The sequence below is a fragment of the Folsomia candida genome, unplaced genomic scaffold (assembly GCF_002217175.1).
Source record: "Folsomia candida strain VU population unplaced genomic scaffold, ASM221717v1 Fcan01_Sc018, whole genome shotgun sequence".
In the NCBI taxonomy this organism is placed as follows: domain Eukaryota; kingdom Metazoa; phylum Arthropoda; class Collembola; order Entomobryomorpha; family Isotomidae; genus Folsomia; species Folsomia candida.
The window spans coordinates 3,101,968-3,114,517 of NW_019091210.1; the positions used below are offsets into that span (position 1 = coordinate 3,101,968).

At 37.4% G+C, this 12,550-nt stretch overlaps 2 protein-coding genes and 1 long non-coding RNA gene across 3 annotated transcripts; 1 reads left to right on the top strand and 2 right to left on the bottom strand.

The window, feature by feature from the left end:
• Positions 1–536: 536 nt before the first annotated feature.
• Positions 537–2,179, bottom strand: LOC110857234. The gene is made up of 3 exons (XM_022105847.2): positions 2,045–2,179; positions 1,307–1,969; positions 537–959 (listed from the first exon to the last, which is right to left on the bottom strand). The coding sequence occupies exons 1-3, from the start codon at positions 2,100–2,102 to the stop codon at positions 622–624; spliced, it is 1,059 nt and encodes a 352-aa protein (XP_021961539.1). The 5' UTR covers positions 2,103–2,179; the 3' UTR covers positions 537–621.
• A 2,462-nt stretch (positions 2,180–4,641) lies between these two features.
• On the top strand, positions 4,642–6,505 carry LOC118438052. Its single transcript, XR_004836580.1, has 5 exons — positions 4,642–5,266; positions 5,347–5,561; positions 5,634–5,825; positions 5,907–6,018; positions 6,096–6,505. It is a non-coding gene; the product is annotated as an uncharacterized LOC118438052 (long non-coding RNA).
• Positions 6,506–6,632: 127 nt separating this feature from the next.
• Positions 6,633–8,986, bottom strand: LOC110857182 (retinol dehydrogenase 11). Its single transcript, XM_022105789.2, has 3 exons — positions 8,396–8,986; positions 7,607–8,170; positions 6,633–7,029 (listed from the first exon to the last, which is right to left on the bottom strand). Exons 1-3 carry the CDS (start codon positions 8,687–8,689, stop codon positions 6,844–6,846), a joined length of 1,044 nt encoding a protein of 347 aa, XP_021961481.1. The 5' UTR covers positions 8,690–8,986; the 3' UTR covers positions 6,633–6,843.
• Between the last annotated feature and the right edge of the window lie 3,564 nt (positions 8,987–12,550).

Here is a 12,550-nt window from a genome sequence, read left to right on the forward strand (position 1 = left end):
AATGTTCTTCAATACGTTCAATGCTAAAAGTGTCACGCCCAATTTCAAGTTATTGTTCATGCAGAGAGGAAAATGATTCTGGGAACGAATACGTGACATTTTACCTTTAAGTATTAAGAATTCTAACAGAACGAAATATTTACATATTGTGTCGGAAAATGGCATGATGAAAATAATGCACTACTAAAAATATTGACATACATGTTTACATACGTTTAAGTACTTCTTTTTGTAAGTTACATACGCCCATCCGCAAAGCCGATAAATACATATGTACCACAAATTTTCGGCTTGTTTAAGGATTGCATTGCGGGTATTAACTATTACTTTCCTATTTTAAAATAATTTATAAAGGAAATGAAGGCGTGGGATCAAACTTCGTAAAAATCATAAGCTTATTTGATGACAACATCTTATGACGCTTATTATACACAACGGCGTAACTTATTTGACGATATGATGAATACGAAGGACTCGTCAATGCCCTCATTGTGTACTAAACGAGTCTGCCACATTAAAGGAATACATCAAGTTAATCGTGTAAAATTGCTAAGTCCGTTTATTGCAGAAACTTCTTAAATTATGCTACATAAAATTTCCAAACCTTGATTTTCCATACATTTACCTCGTAGCCTTCCATATCCTTCCCTTGGCAAATGCCGGAGTAAGATCTTCATCCTCAGCATCGCGCGTTTTACGAACCTTCATTCCTCGAGATCCTGAAGTTGTGGGTGTGGCTGTTGTGGCTGTGGGTACCCCGTTCACATTGGTCCCTGGATATCCCGAAGTTGTGGGCGTGGTTGTGGTTGTGGTGACCATATTACCATTCGAATTCTCTGTAGAGGTGGCATTAAGTGACGTTGAATTTGTGTCAGTTACTTCTACCCACTTCATTTTTGGCCAGAGACTTGAGGGTGGGGGTTGATTAGCGTGTTGCATGTATACGTATCCTGTCGGGACTGAGGTTAAGAAAAAATTATTACAACAATTTCCATTCCTTAACAACAAATTTCCGTACAGTAAGATAAAATGTTAAAAAAATCTAAAATCCATTGGGAAACTGCAATTGAATTTTACGAAATGGTTTGCACCAAAGCACACCACGTTTGAAAATTTCAAAATCTAACACGAAACATTGTTTGGGACAAATTTTGGCAAATTGACAAACTGTTAAATTTTGACAAACTGTTTGTACAAGAACAAATTTGGGACAAATGCTTCCCATATAGAAAACGTGTTCTGCATGGGAAAATAAACCCCAGAAAATGAAGTATCAATTCGCATCCAATCTCTTTACTAAACTTACATGGCTTTTCCTTCAACTCTGCAATTTCTTGTTTCAAATTCGCCACGACATCGTCCAGTGTTTGATTAGCGGGTGTCTCACACCAGACGAGATTTCTCTCCTGGCACGGAACATCTCTCAACTGCCCAACCGCGCTCCCATTAATGTTCATGACGATGCAGTTGTTGGAAACGTTACTCGTTGGATAGCCCTTTTCCCAATTGATAAATTCCGACGTAACAGCCATTTTCACGTCAATCCACGCCCCACCGAAGAAGGCTTGATTGGAACTGTTCTTACTGAATTCTTTGAAGTAATCAACCAGAGCTTGGCCCTCTTGGGCAGATTGGATCGACAAAAGGGTCGAATTAGTAGAAGAATCGGTTAAATTTAACCTGCGACCAGCGAGTTTTTTCAGTATTGGTCCCATCCCAGAGTTTGAGCAGGCAGATACTGCCATATCTGCGGTCTGTTTCAAACTAGCTGCCGGCCCTCCTGGCAAAGCGTTCAGTTTGGCCCCTGGTCCACCTGGTAAAGGGTTCTGTTTAGTCCCCGGTCCACCCGGCAATGCGGTCGGTTTCAAGTTGCCCGCCGGCCCACCTGGCAAAGCTAAAGGAAGTAGGCGAATACACTTTGACGCCGTGAGAAGTGTCCAATTTCCATTTTCGGGACATTTGGAGGAAACTGAGAAAATCAAGTATACCAATGATTTTAAGTTAATAGGTACTAGATTAGAGGCTATGCGACAAATTATCTTACCTGTGAGAGATACACCAGTTGCCAAAACGATGAGAAATATTTGCGCAAAGTTCGCCATGATTTTTTAAATTTTTGTTGATTAAAATTTAGTTTAAAGGTCAGAATGCATACTGGACCTGGAACTGGTAGAGGGCAAAGGTTACCCTATTTAAGCGTTGGCCAGTTGGATGAAAAGCTGAATTATAAATGCTGCATACACTCTTAATAACGTGACTCAGGTTTACACAATCCTGAAATTCAGGCACGATGGGAAACAAAGAGCACTTGAGTAAACATGAAGTCACGATATTTTTCAAGTTTTGCATATAATTGTAAACTTGAACAAAATATTCATGCCTTATTACAATGAGGGAGGAGTGGGGCAGAATTTATATTAATGCATTGGGTTGCATAATTAAATTAAGCGAATAAGTAAATTAAAATATTGCAATACATCATTAAGTGCATAAAATTTACTCACATGATAGGGATTGCAAGAAAGTTTTATGTATTCACAAATTATATTTTTATTTTATTTAATAATTGAAAATTTGATTTCGAAACCAAAATTATAAACGCAGAATGTAAATTTCTTAATGAATGTTCTTCATCAATAAACAAGTTGTCACTCACAACTAAAATTTCATAAACTCATATAGGCGACATGATCTCGCTCAGGAATGCAATTAGTGACACACGCGACTAAAAGTATCCAAGACGAATGTCACTCAGGAACAAAATTTCTTATAGGCCGTGTCACTCAGGAATGAAATGATTGACAAGTTGTCACTCACGGCTAAAACTGCCCAAAACTTTTGAGCAGTTTTAGTTGAGTGAGGACTTGTCGATCATTTTATTCCTGAGTGACACGGGCTATAAGAAATTTTGTTCCTGAGTGACATGGGTTTTGGGCAGTTTTAGCTGTGAGTGACAACATGTCAATCACTTTATTCATGAGTGACAAGGGTTTTAAGACCACTGTTTAGTCGTGAGTCAATCATGACTAGCCCGTGTCACTAACAAACAACGTCAGTTTGTCAGTTTTTGTCGTGAGTGACATGTATTTTGGGCGATTCCATGTCAAATTGACCCACGAAAGATTTACCCCGCGACAAATTGGCCCAATATTGTATGGGGTAGATCTGTCGCGGGGAAATCTGACGGGGTAAATTTGACGCCTCACCATTTTGAGCAGTTTTAGCTGTGAGTGACAACATGTCAATCACCTTATTTCTGAGTGACACGGGCTAGTTATAATGGACTCACGACCAGACTTTGTTAAAGCCCTTGTCACTCAGGAATAAAGTGATTGACATGTTGTCACTCACAGCTAAAACTGCCCAAAACACATGTCACTCACGAAAAAAAATTTCTTATAGCCCGTGTCACTCAGGAATAAAATGATTGACAAGTTGTCACTCACAGCTAAACATGTCTACAAAAAATTCAAAATGCTACCAAGATTTGATTGATTTGCTATAGTGACGTTTTGAACGGAGAAAACTCAGTTTTTTTCGTGTTTTTCGTTCCTATGAGTGGGTGTGGCGCAAATAACTGGGGCCATAGGGTCTGCGCTCACTTTGGGATCTTAATACTGTCATCGCTGATGACATGTCCAAACGACATCTGGTATTGTCATTCTGACTATTTCATCTCCTAAGTGGGTTAAAAATGGGTTAAAAAATATAACTAAATCCTAAATTTTTTCTCAATTTTCAGAAACATATGCATGATGCATTTGGGTATGGTAATATTAAGGATAAAAACCTATCAGTACAGCTTTGCTTAGCCCGAACCAGGAATGATTAGTAAACCCATGTTTGTCAGTAGTTTTCTATGAAATTATGTGCTACTACATATTTTGCACTAATTCTTCCATCAATCCTTCGTATTACTAGGCTTCAAATTCTAAAAATATTTACTATCCCTTCTCTTGACTGCTTCCTAGTGGAGGTCGTTTCTATAGCCCCCCTGGTTAATTTTTGTTCATATTTAACTTCATGTTATTTCGTGAAAAAGCAGTATGGATCTATGGTCCAAATTACAGCTTTCTATGTTAATTTCTGAAAATCGGTGGGGGCCACCCCATAGGGTCGCTCTAGATGAAAATTTTACCAATTTCACTTCATATTCTTCCAAATTTCAGCTCGATTGGATGATTTTGAAAAATTCACCCCCTCGGGTACCTCCGGTTGACAAATTTTCCAATTTCATATTCTTTTATTAGGAGCCATTAGCAACCTTTGTACCAAATTTCAGCCTTCTACGACAATTTTGAAATTTTGGTGCATAATACCCCACCCACTCCGATGACCCCCACCGGTCAACCACTGACCAATGTCACCCATCTTCGAACTCGTTTCCTAACTTTGTCCAATATGCATATGGTAAAAATTTCAAGGCAATCGGTCAACTCGTTCGAGAGTTATCGAAAGACAGACGGACAGACAGACAGACAGACATGACAATTACATAAGCCCTGCTTCGGGCTAAAAATTGCCATCAGCAATTGCCCTCATGAAAATTTTTATAACATGATCAAATGTCAGTTTTACATATGAATTTTGTGCGATTGCCAAACAAATACAAAATGCATTGGACCCCAGTAAACATTTCTCTATGGTTCGGTCAACGAATTCTCTACGATCTTGTTCGAAATCTTACCGATCTCGAATTCTTCAATAACTCTCAGAGATTTCTGTATAAGATTCTCGCAGAATTCACTACAATCATTTGGTAACAAATTGTAAACGATTTTTTCAACGAATTCTGTGAGAATTCGTAGAGAAATTGAGACAAATATTGGACTTGCCAAAATCACTACAAATTTTCACCGAATTCGTAGAGTCGTAGAGATACTAAAGCCTGCGTCTTGTGCGAAATTTAAGAGAGCAACGAGGTGATTAAAATCAATCACTAGTTAGTCCCCAACCACAGCCATGAGCAGGCTGGGTGTCTTTTCCCTCTCGAATCGACAGAAAAGAAGACTTATTAAAAATCTTGGTGACGACAAAATTTTTACAGATAATTCAAGTGAATCATTAAAAGTAGTTGCGAGTTCATCATCAGCCAACACTTAGAACACTGAAGAAGCCAATTCATCGTCAACGAATTTATGTGCTGCACAAGTCGTTCCTGACCAGACTACCTCCATTGGCTTGCCGACTGACGACATTGTTGAAGTGTTTTTCGTCGAGAGAGAGGATAAAGCAATTCAAACGGATTCTTATGAATTAACAAACAGTAAGTACTTTTAAACGTCAGTCTTGAAGTATAAATTTTATTCGTAGTTCGTTTAATAATTGGTATTTTTTCACATTCAGTTATGAGACTTTTGCACTCCATTAAACTGGAACTTCAAGGACATGGACAGGCGTTACGCACCATTCTGGGAAGGGAGTTGGCCAACGGGAGCCCTACTGTAGTCGCTACGTTATCAGACGAGCTCAACGACTTGGCTTTCCCATTAACGAGAATGGAAGACATCATTGATTTGGATGATCGTGTCAAGAAGTCAAAAGATGCGAAATTGGACTTGGTATGTAAAAATACATTTGAAAATGAGAATTTAATTCTGTCTACCAATATTAACCAGGTTGAACAATTTTAGGCCATTATTATTGCAACTTGTAAGGGAACGGACGTCAACACTGTGGTATTACAAATCATGTCGAAGCTTATTGCAGATGATCTCACTGCAGATGATGGCACAGATTGCAGATGATGGCACAGTTCAGCTTAAAAGGAAAGCGCAAGAAGCGGTGTTTTAACGCGTTGGTCAATTTTCGAGAAGCTATTAATGGTATCATACTCCATTTAAAATTTCATGTTATTTTATGGAGTAAAACATTCAGTTTTTTTAAATTTCGAATTTATTCCTCAGATGCAGTTCAGGCCCATCCAAACACTGGTCCAAATGTCGGCATCGACAAGATTGACGTGGCAATAGCAGATTCGCTCAAAAAGGCTTCAGATCGTGAATATCAAAGAAAGAAGTGAGCTTGCATAAATTATTAAATCCAATTTTTAATTATTTTGTATTAACTCGCATTACATATTTCACTAATTACAGAAAGGGTGTGCCAACGGTGAACTTGGGACAAGCTGTTTGAGTAAAATAAAATAATGAAGTTATTCTATGTTAGTTACGCAAAAATTGTACTATCATTTGAATTATTGCAATTTATGTGGTTGAACTAAATAAAACGTTTCTACCAAATTATTGCCGAAATCTACTTAATTTTGCACAAATTCACGGAGAATTCTTTAGTTAGTACACCGAATTAGTGAAGAATTCTTTAGTTAGTACACCGAATTAGTGAAGAATTCGCCGAGATTTCTCGACGATTTTGCCGAGTTTTCTGCTTTTCTAATCGTAGAGATTCTCCGAGAATTAGCCTCGATTCGGCGGTCACATCTCAGCGATATCTGAGAGAAGTCACGCAGAATCTTCACGAATTTGTTAACGATTATAGCCAAAATTTTGCCCAAATTAATAAAGAATCTCTAGAGAAATGTTTTCTGGGACGTACATATATGATGAAATTGTTCAGATCGCTTATAAATAGTGTTCCTGTGGAATGAAATTCAACAAGGAAACAAATGAAGCTATGCGAGAATTTTTTTTAGCTTTTATTATTATTATTACACTAGGCTAAAATAATTATGGAATTAAATTAATAGAGGTTAAGGGTAATTACTTCACCCTAAAGTCAACAAACTGTCGCCTAAATAAATGCATATGCATTTCGGATTGCATAATAATTATGTACATAGGCAATTCAACAAGGTTTGTAAATATATTGGTAAAACGGCGAAACTTAAAGCATACTCTCATCTCGACCGAGCAAAACAAGTTTTTCACTCTTTTCCCAAAGTAGTTTTGCATCTTGTTCGTTCAGTTTGGGTCTTTTGCTGTAATCCCAGAATTCACAGTTTCTATACATTTCACCACTGTGGTGTGTAAGGTATTTGCTGGTAGAACAATAAACGGTTGTCTCGGCTCCCTGGAAAAATAGGTCAATTATAAGAATTATAAATATTCAAGATCCGGAGTGGTTTCTACCAGTGGTAGTATGAGGTTGAAAAAATGGGAAAATACGACTTGGTTTTGTCCACAAAAAATTATCATGGCGTGGTCTGCTTTAAAACCGGACTCAATTCTTCCAACCAAAAAAGTTTTGTGGTTTTATGCATAAATTTATCAAAGTATTCGTGAGAACACAGCAAAATTGAATTGAAGTAAGAAAATTCCGTTTTAACAGAGAAACAATAGAACAGTTCACGCAGTCCATGGTACACACATAACTTTATAAATCCGTAAAATCTGTAAACTTATGTAGAAACCTTCACAGACTTTGACAAATACAGATATTTCCAAGAAAAATTTGCTTTAAACTTATTTATAAGTTTACTCAGGATTATGTGCATTTTTTATTTTGTAAAAGTTTGTAGAAGTATTTTACCGAATTTACTGAATTTACAAGATTACCCAGGACTGCGTGAATTGTCTCAAAAAGTATCCAGTATTCTGTTCCATAAATACGAAACCTTTGTATTTTTCTTATAAAAATATTTACGAACCTCTTTCGGCGTCTTTCCCATGAAGAACCTCGTAATCCAAAGTACAATCTTGACCACGGGCGGAAATGGGAATTCCAACACCGTATTTGTCTCCACGACGCCTGGACAGACCGCATAACTGCGAACATTGACCTTCTTTGCCCTCAATCTTTTCGCAAGTTCCAAGTTGAACAGATTATTGGCAAGTTTCGAGTTGCAGAGGAATTGTGAAAAGAACGCCGTGTCGACAAAGGGAGTCTTCTCGAACATTAAATCCTCAAAGTTGAGTTTCCCAAAGCGAGCAGCTCCCGAGCTCACGGTGACGATTCGGCTCGGCATCTCTTCTTCCTTAGCCGCTTTATCCAGTTGTGGCAGGAGTAAATTCGTCAGGAGAAAGTGGCCCAAATGATTAACACCGAAACTTTCTTCAAACCCGTCTTCGGTGAGTTTTCGTACTCCGAGAGGATTTCCAACGCCGGCATTATTCACAAGGATTGATAACCCTTTGTCTCCATACTTTTGGTTGAATTCAGTGACAAAATTTCGCACGGATTTTAGTGAGGAAAGATTCAGGTGAAGGGCAATCTGTGAAAAAAATCGTCGTGAATATAAATAAGTTGAGTTGCAACTTTCTTTCTGATTTTCTATGACTGATTTTGCAATTTTCTTTTTGATTTTTTAAAATCGGTTTGTAATTTTTTGATTAAAATGATTTTGAAATTGTATTTCTGATTCTAAAAATGATTTTCTTATTTTCTTTCTGATTTTTAAAAACTGATTTCACAATTTAAAAAAAGCTGATTTTCTCACCAATTCCCCATTTGTCGTCCTCGATCGTATCTGTTGCACACATCTCTCTGCCTTTTGCAAATTTCTACACGCCAGGATAACTCTGGCCCCACGTGTTGCGAATTCCTCCACCGTAGCTTTCCCTATCCCATCCGACGCTCCAGTAACAATCACAGTTTTCCCGGAAATATCAACTTCATTCGTAATATCGACATGACCCCGAAGTTTCTTAATTAAAAACTTAATCCCGAATGAGATCACTGCCGTAATAATTATCCAGTTGAACAATGACAAACAAAATGAGCAACAAAACATCGTGATTTGATTACTTTAATAAGAATATAAATATCGAAATTAATTAAAAATTAAGTAAAAAATACAACACTGTTAGAAATCTTGGTATTAAAATTGTACCGGTCCGTAAAAATTTGCTGCTAATATGATAAAACTGATCTCAGTTATCAGTACCACATTGGTATGGTCAGAAATATATGTATGAATACCGCTTGGTATTATTTTAATACTGGATTTCTACGACTGAACTAAAAATCGGTTAAATCATGGTATGAATGATACGACACCACTGCTTCACTTTCATCTCCAGTCTTTTCGTTATATTGCGAATTTCATCTGCGTCAAATGCCTTGTCACACGTGTACAATGATGTGTACATTTGGACATTTATCTCGTAAATGGAACCATGTTCAGATGTATTCCTGTAGACACAAAAAGTTCAGTAAATACTAAACCAAAAAAAGCCACTCTCATCAGTAAATACATAAATACACGTAGATAATAAGTAATTGACGTTGTGTTTTTGGCAACGTGTTTGTCTTACTTTGCCTACGCTGTTGTCATCACGCTGTTCAAGTGAAGTATTTTGACAGTGGTGGTCGGTCTCACAAAAAGTGACGGCTGAAATATGTTCTTTAAGCGAGATGATGAACGTGTACATTGTTTTTTGTCGAAAGTTGTGAAGTATAGTGGTTGCAGAGATCTTATGTGCATACCACTGCATACACAAATATGCATGCACATTGGATTTAAGCAGTTAGTGGATCGTCATTGTCACACTGCTTATTCACTATTGTACGTGTCATATTTACATATTTATATTAGTTAGCCGAGTCAGAAATATGTAGTCCGATTTTAACCAGGTTCTTGCACAATTGTACCCCTCAGTAATGATCCAGTGCATGTTTACATCATGCTCGTATCTTAAATGCATGCAAAATTTTTACAAGCAACTATACTCTGGCCTTCATTAAACTATTTTAGACTTTCCCCAAATGATGCTTAAAATATACGCAAAAAACAAATTCTATCAAATTATGTATGTGCTCCATTTTTTAAAGTCGAATCCTCCCGACTCTATCAACCAATGTATATAGGGCAGAACAACAATCTGGTCATTAATAAAAGTAAAAGACCCGGAATCAATCGAACCAGTACTTACAACAAACTAGTTGATTTTCATACAACCCGTTAACATTGGGAGTGATTGCTTTTTCCTGACCTCCTCATAACTTGATTTGCATTGTGAAGTCACCAAACCTGCATCGATTAGTTATTCATACAAAGACTCGATTTATTTATTTGTTCCATATACCAATTTTTCACGTGAAGGACTTGCAAGCCTATTAAATAACTACTCGACTTTTAAACGGTGAACATGATCAGTGTCTTCTTTGCCAGCACGGTTACCGGTCTGTCTGACCTGTAGATCTTGGATTTTAAAATGGGAGCTTTTCGAAAACTACGGCTATGCAAGGTGGTCTTGGTAAGTTGGGCAAAGGGTGAAGGGTGATATTCATACGTACAAATTGTGTAGAGAGGAAATCGTCACTTTTCACACCGGCAAATGTCACGGGTCGCGCCGATTTGTAACATAGAGTTGTTACACCCCTCCGTACATTTCTTGTTCGAATTGAGTACCCGGAATTGAAAGAATTTTTCCAGAAAATTCTTCACAAAATACATATTCTCAGAGAAATTTGTCACGCGTGCCCACATAAAACTCGGCACAGTTCTCGACCCTTTCAAGCGTATCAACGTGAGTTACTTGAGTGAATTTTAGAGAGTTTTCAACAATTTTTACTGAGAAACTATATGATTTTTTTCGTAAATTTAGCCACCATAAGTATTAAAATGATTTTTATTCCACAAACTATTTGATAATTTAAATGAGAATTAATTCGCTGCCGTGCAGAAGATGAGTTATTGTTTAATGACATTATTTTTCATAATCATTATTCCACCAGGTTGTGAACATTGTCCTCTTAATACCGACAATTTCCTCCACTCCGATAAAAGATGAAAAGCTGGAAACTGTGCAGAATGTTAGTTCAGAATCCATCACGCCAAAATTGGGGAAAAGTCTACAGGAGCCCGGAACTAAACCGGTGACTGGAACCCGGAGAAAATCACGGCAATCGTACCCACTTATGATTTACGGAGGATGGTATGTATGCCAATAGGGAGTTAATTAAGTTAGAGTTTCAGTCTGTTAAAGTGGGATAAATTTTGGAAATAATTGTGTAGCTATCCCCCTGGGACAAAAGGCTGGGGGTCGAGCATGTCAGGCTGGGGGTCGAGCATGTCAGGCTGGGGGTCGAGCATGTCAGGCTGGGGGTCGAGCACGTCAGGCTGGGGATCTGGATGGAACCCAGCCTGGGGATCTAGGCCAACTGGATTAGGATGGGGGTCAATTGGGGGTGGATCTTCAGCCTTCGGTTCAGGCTTTGCGGGTTGGGGGTCATTCGGGGGTGGTGGCTCGGGGTGGGGATCAAGCTTTGGTGGGGCGCCAGGCTGGCCTAGACTAGGGTAACAATTCCAACCTTTTGCTGGCATATGTAGCCTTTTGACGGCTGAGGAGGTTAAACTTCAGATATTACTATAGTGTCGCTGGTATTTAGGTATATTTATATGTTTACATATGTATGTACGCAGTACAGTATTCTCGTAATTAAGTTAATTACTTTGTGCAAGTAATCACTTTCCTATAATGCACGAATATGTTCCAATTTGTATACGTACATACATATTTCAGGCCAACGTCATTTTTATTGCAATGAATAAGCATACGTAATTTTGTAAATTTGTATTTGTGTGTGTATGTATCAAGTTCATACATACATAGCGCTCCATAATAACATTGTGAATTTTTGACTTTAACCTGGCTTTCCATGGAAAATAACAAATTGGCGAAACTAATCTGGGACTTTATAAATTAAAGTTTTTTATTCCAAGCTACCCCAAATTGATAAAATATGTGTTTTCGTTGTATTCTAAATACCAAGAACTAAAAAATTATAACATGCCTGAAAAACTACTAGACCAAATGTATTTCTTGTTTTAGATAAGTATGTATGCATAATTTGATAGGGTTAACTGTACCGTGCCTTAATTTCAAAAACCGCTGAGATGTTAAAAATACAAAAACCAGGTCATTATTAAAAAATAAAATCAAACTAGTATTTTATTTTTACATACATATTTAACATTGGAAGAGACTGCTTTTCCGTGACCTATTTACTCCCACCCAACTTTATTTGCATTGTGGAGTCGCCAAACTCGCGTGGATTATTTATTGTATGCAAGTACTCGATTTATTTATTTGTTCCATATATATAAGTAAGTACTCATTTTTGCAACTTTCAAGTCAACGATTACAAAGCCTATTACTTCTCTTCATTCGACTTCTAAATAGAGAACTTGATCAGTGTCTTCTTTCCTAGCAAGGCTACCGTTCTGTCTGACCTGTCATATTTTTAAATGGGAGCATTTCGGTTGGGCAAAGTGGTCCTAGTAAGTTGAGCAAAGGGTGTGATATTGTATTTATTTATATATGTAGAAATCGTCGTTTCTAACACGCAGATTTAGAACTATTGTGCGAACAGTTTACTTTCGCATATTTTTGGTTCCCCGGAAATTGGAAGCATTTCTCCAGAAAAATCTTTACAAAATAATATCGTTCTAATTGTACCGTAACTGGTCGCAGAAATTACTATACCAACTTGTCAGGACAAACTTCACATACATATGTATTTAGCTCAAGAGCATTGCAAATTGAAAAAATGTAGATATATATCCACATGAGTAACAAAATTTGAGAGATTTTTCAAAACTTTTCTTTTGAGAAACCATGTATTCTTTTTCCATGTATGGAAACCCACC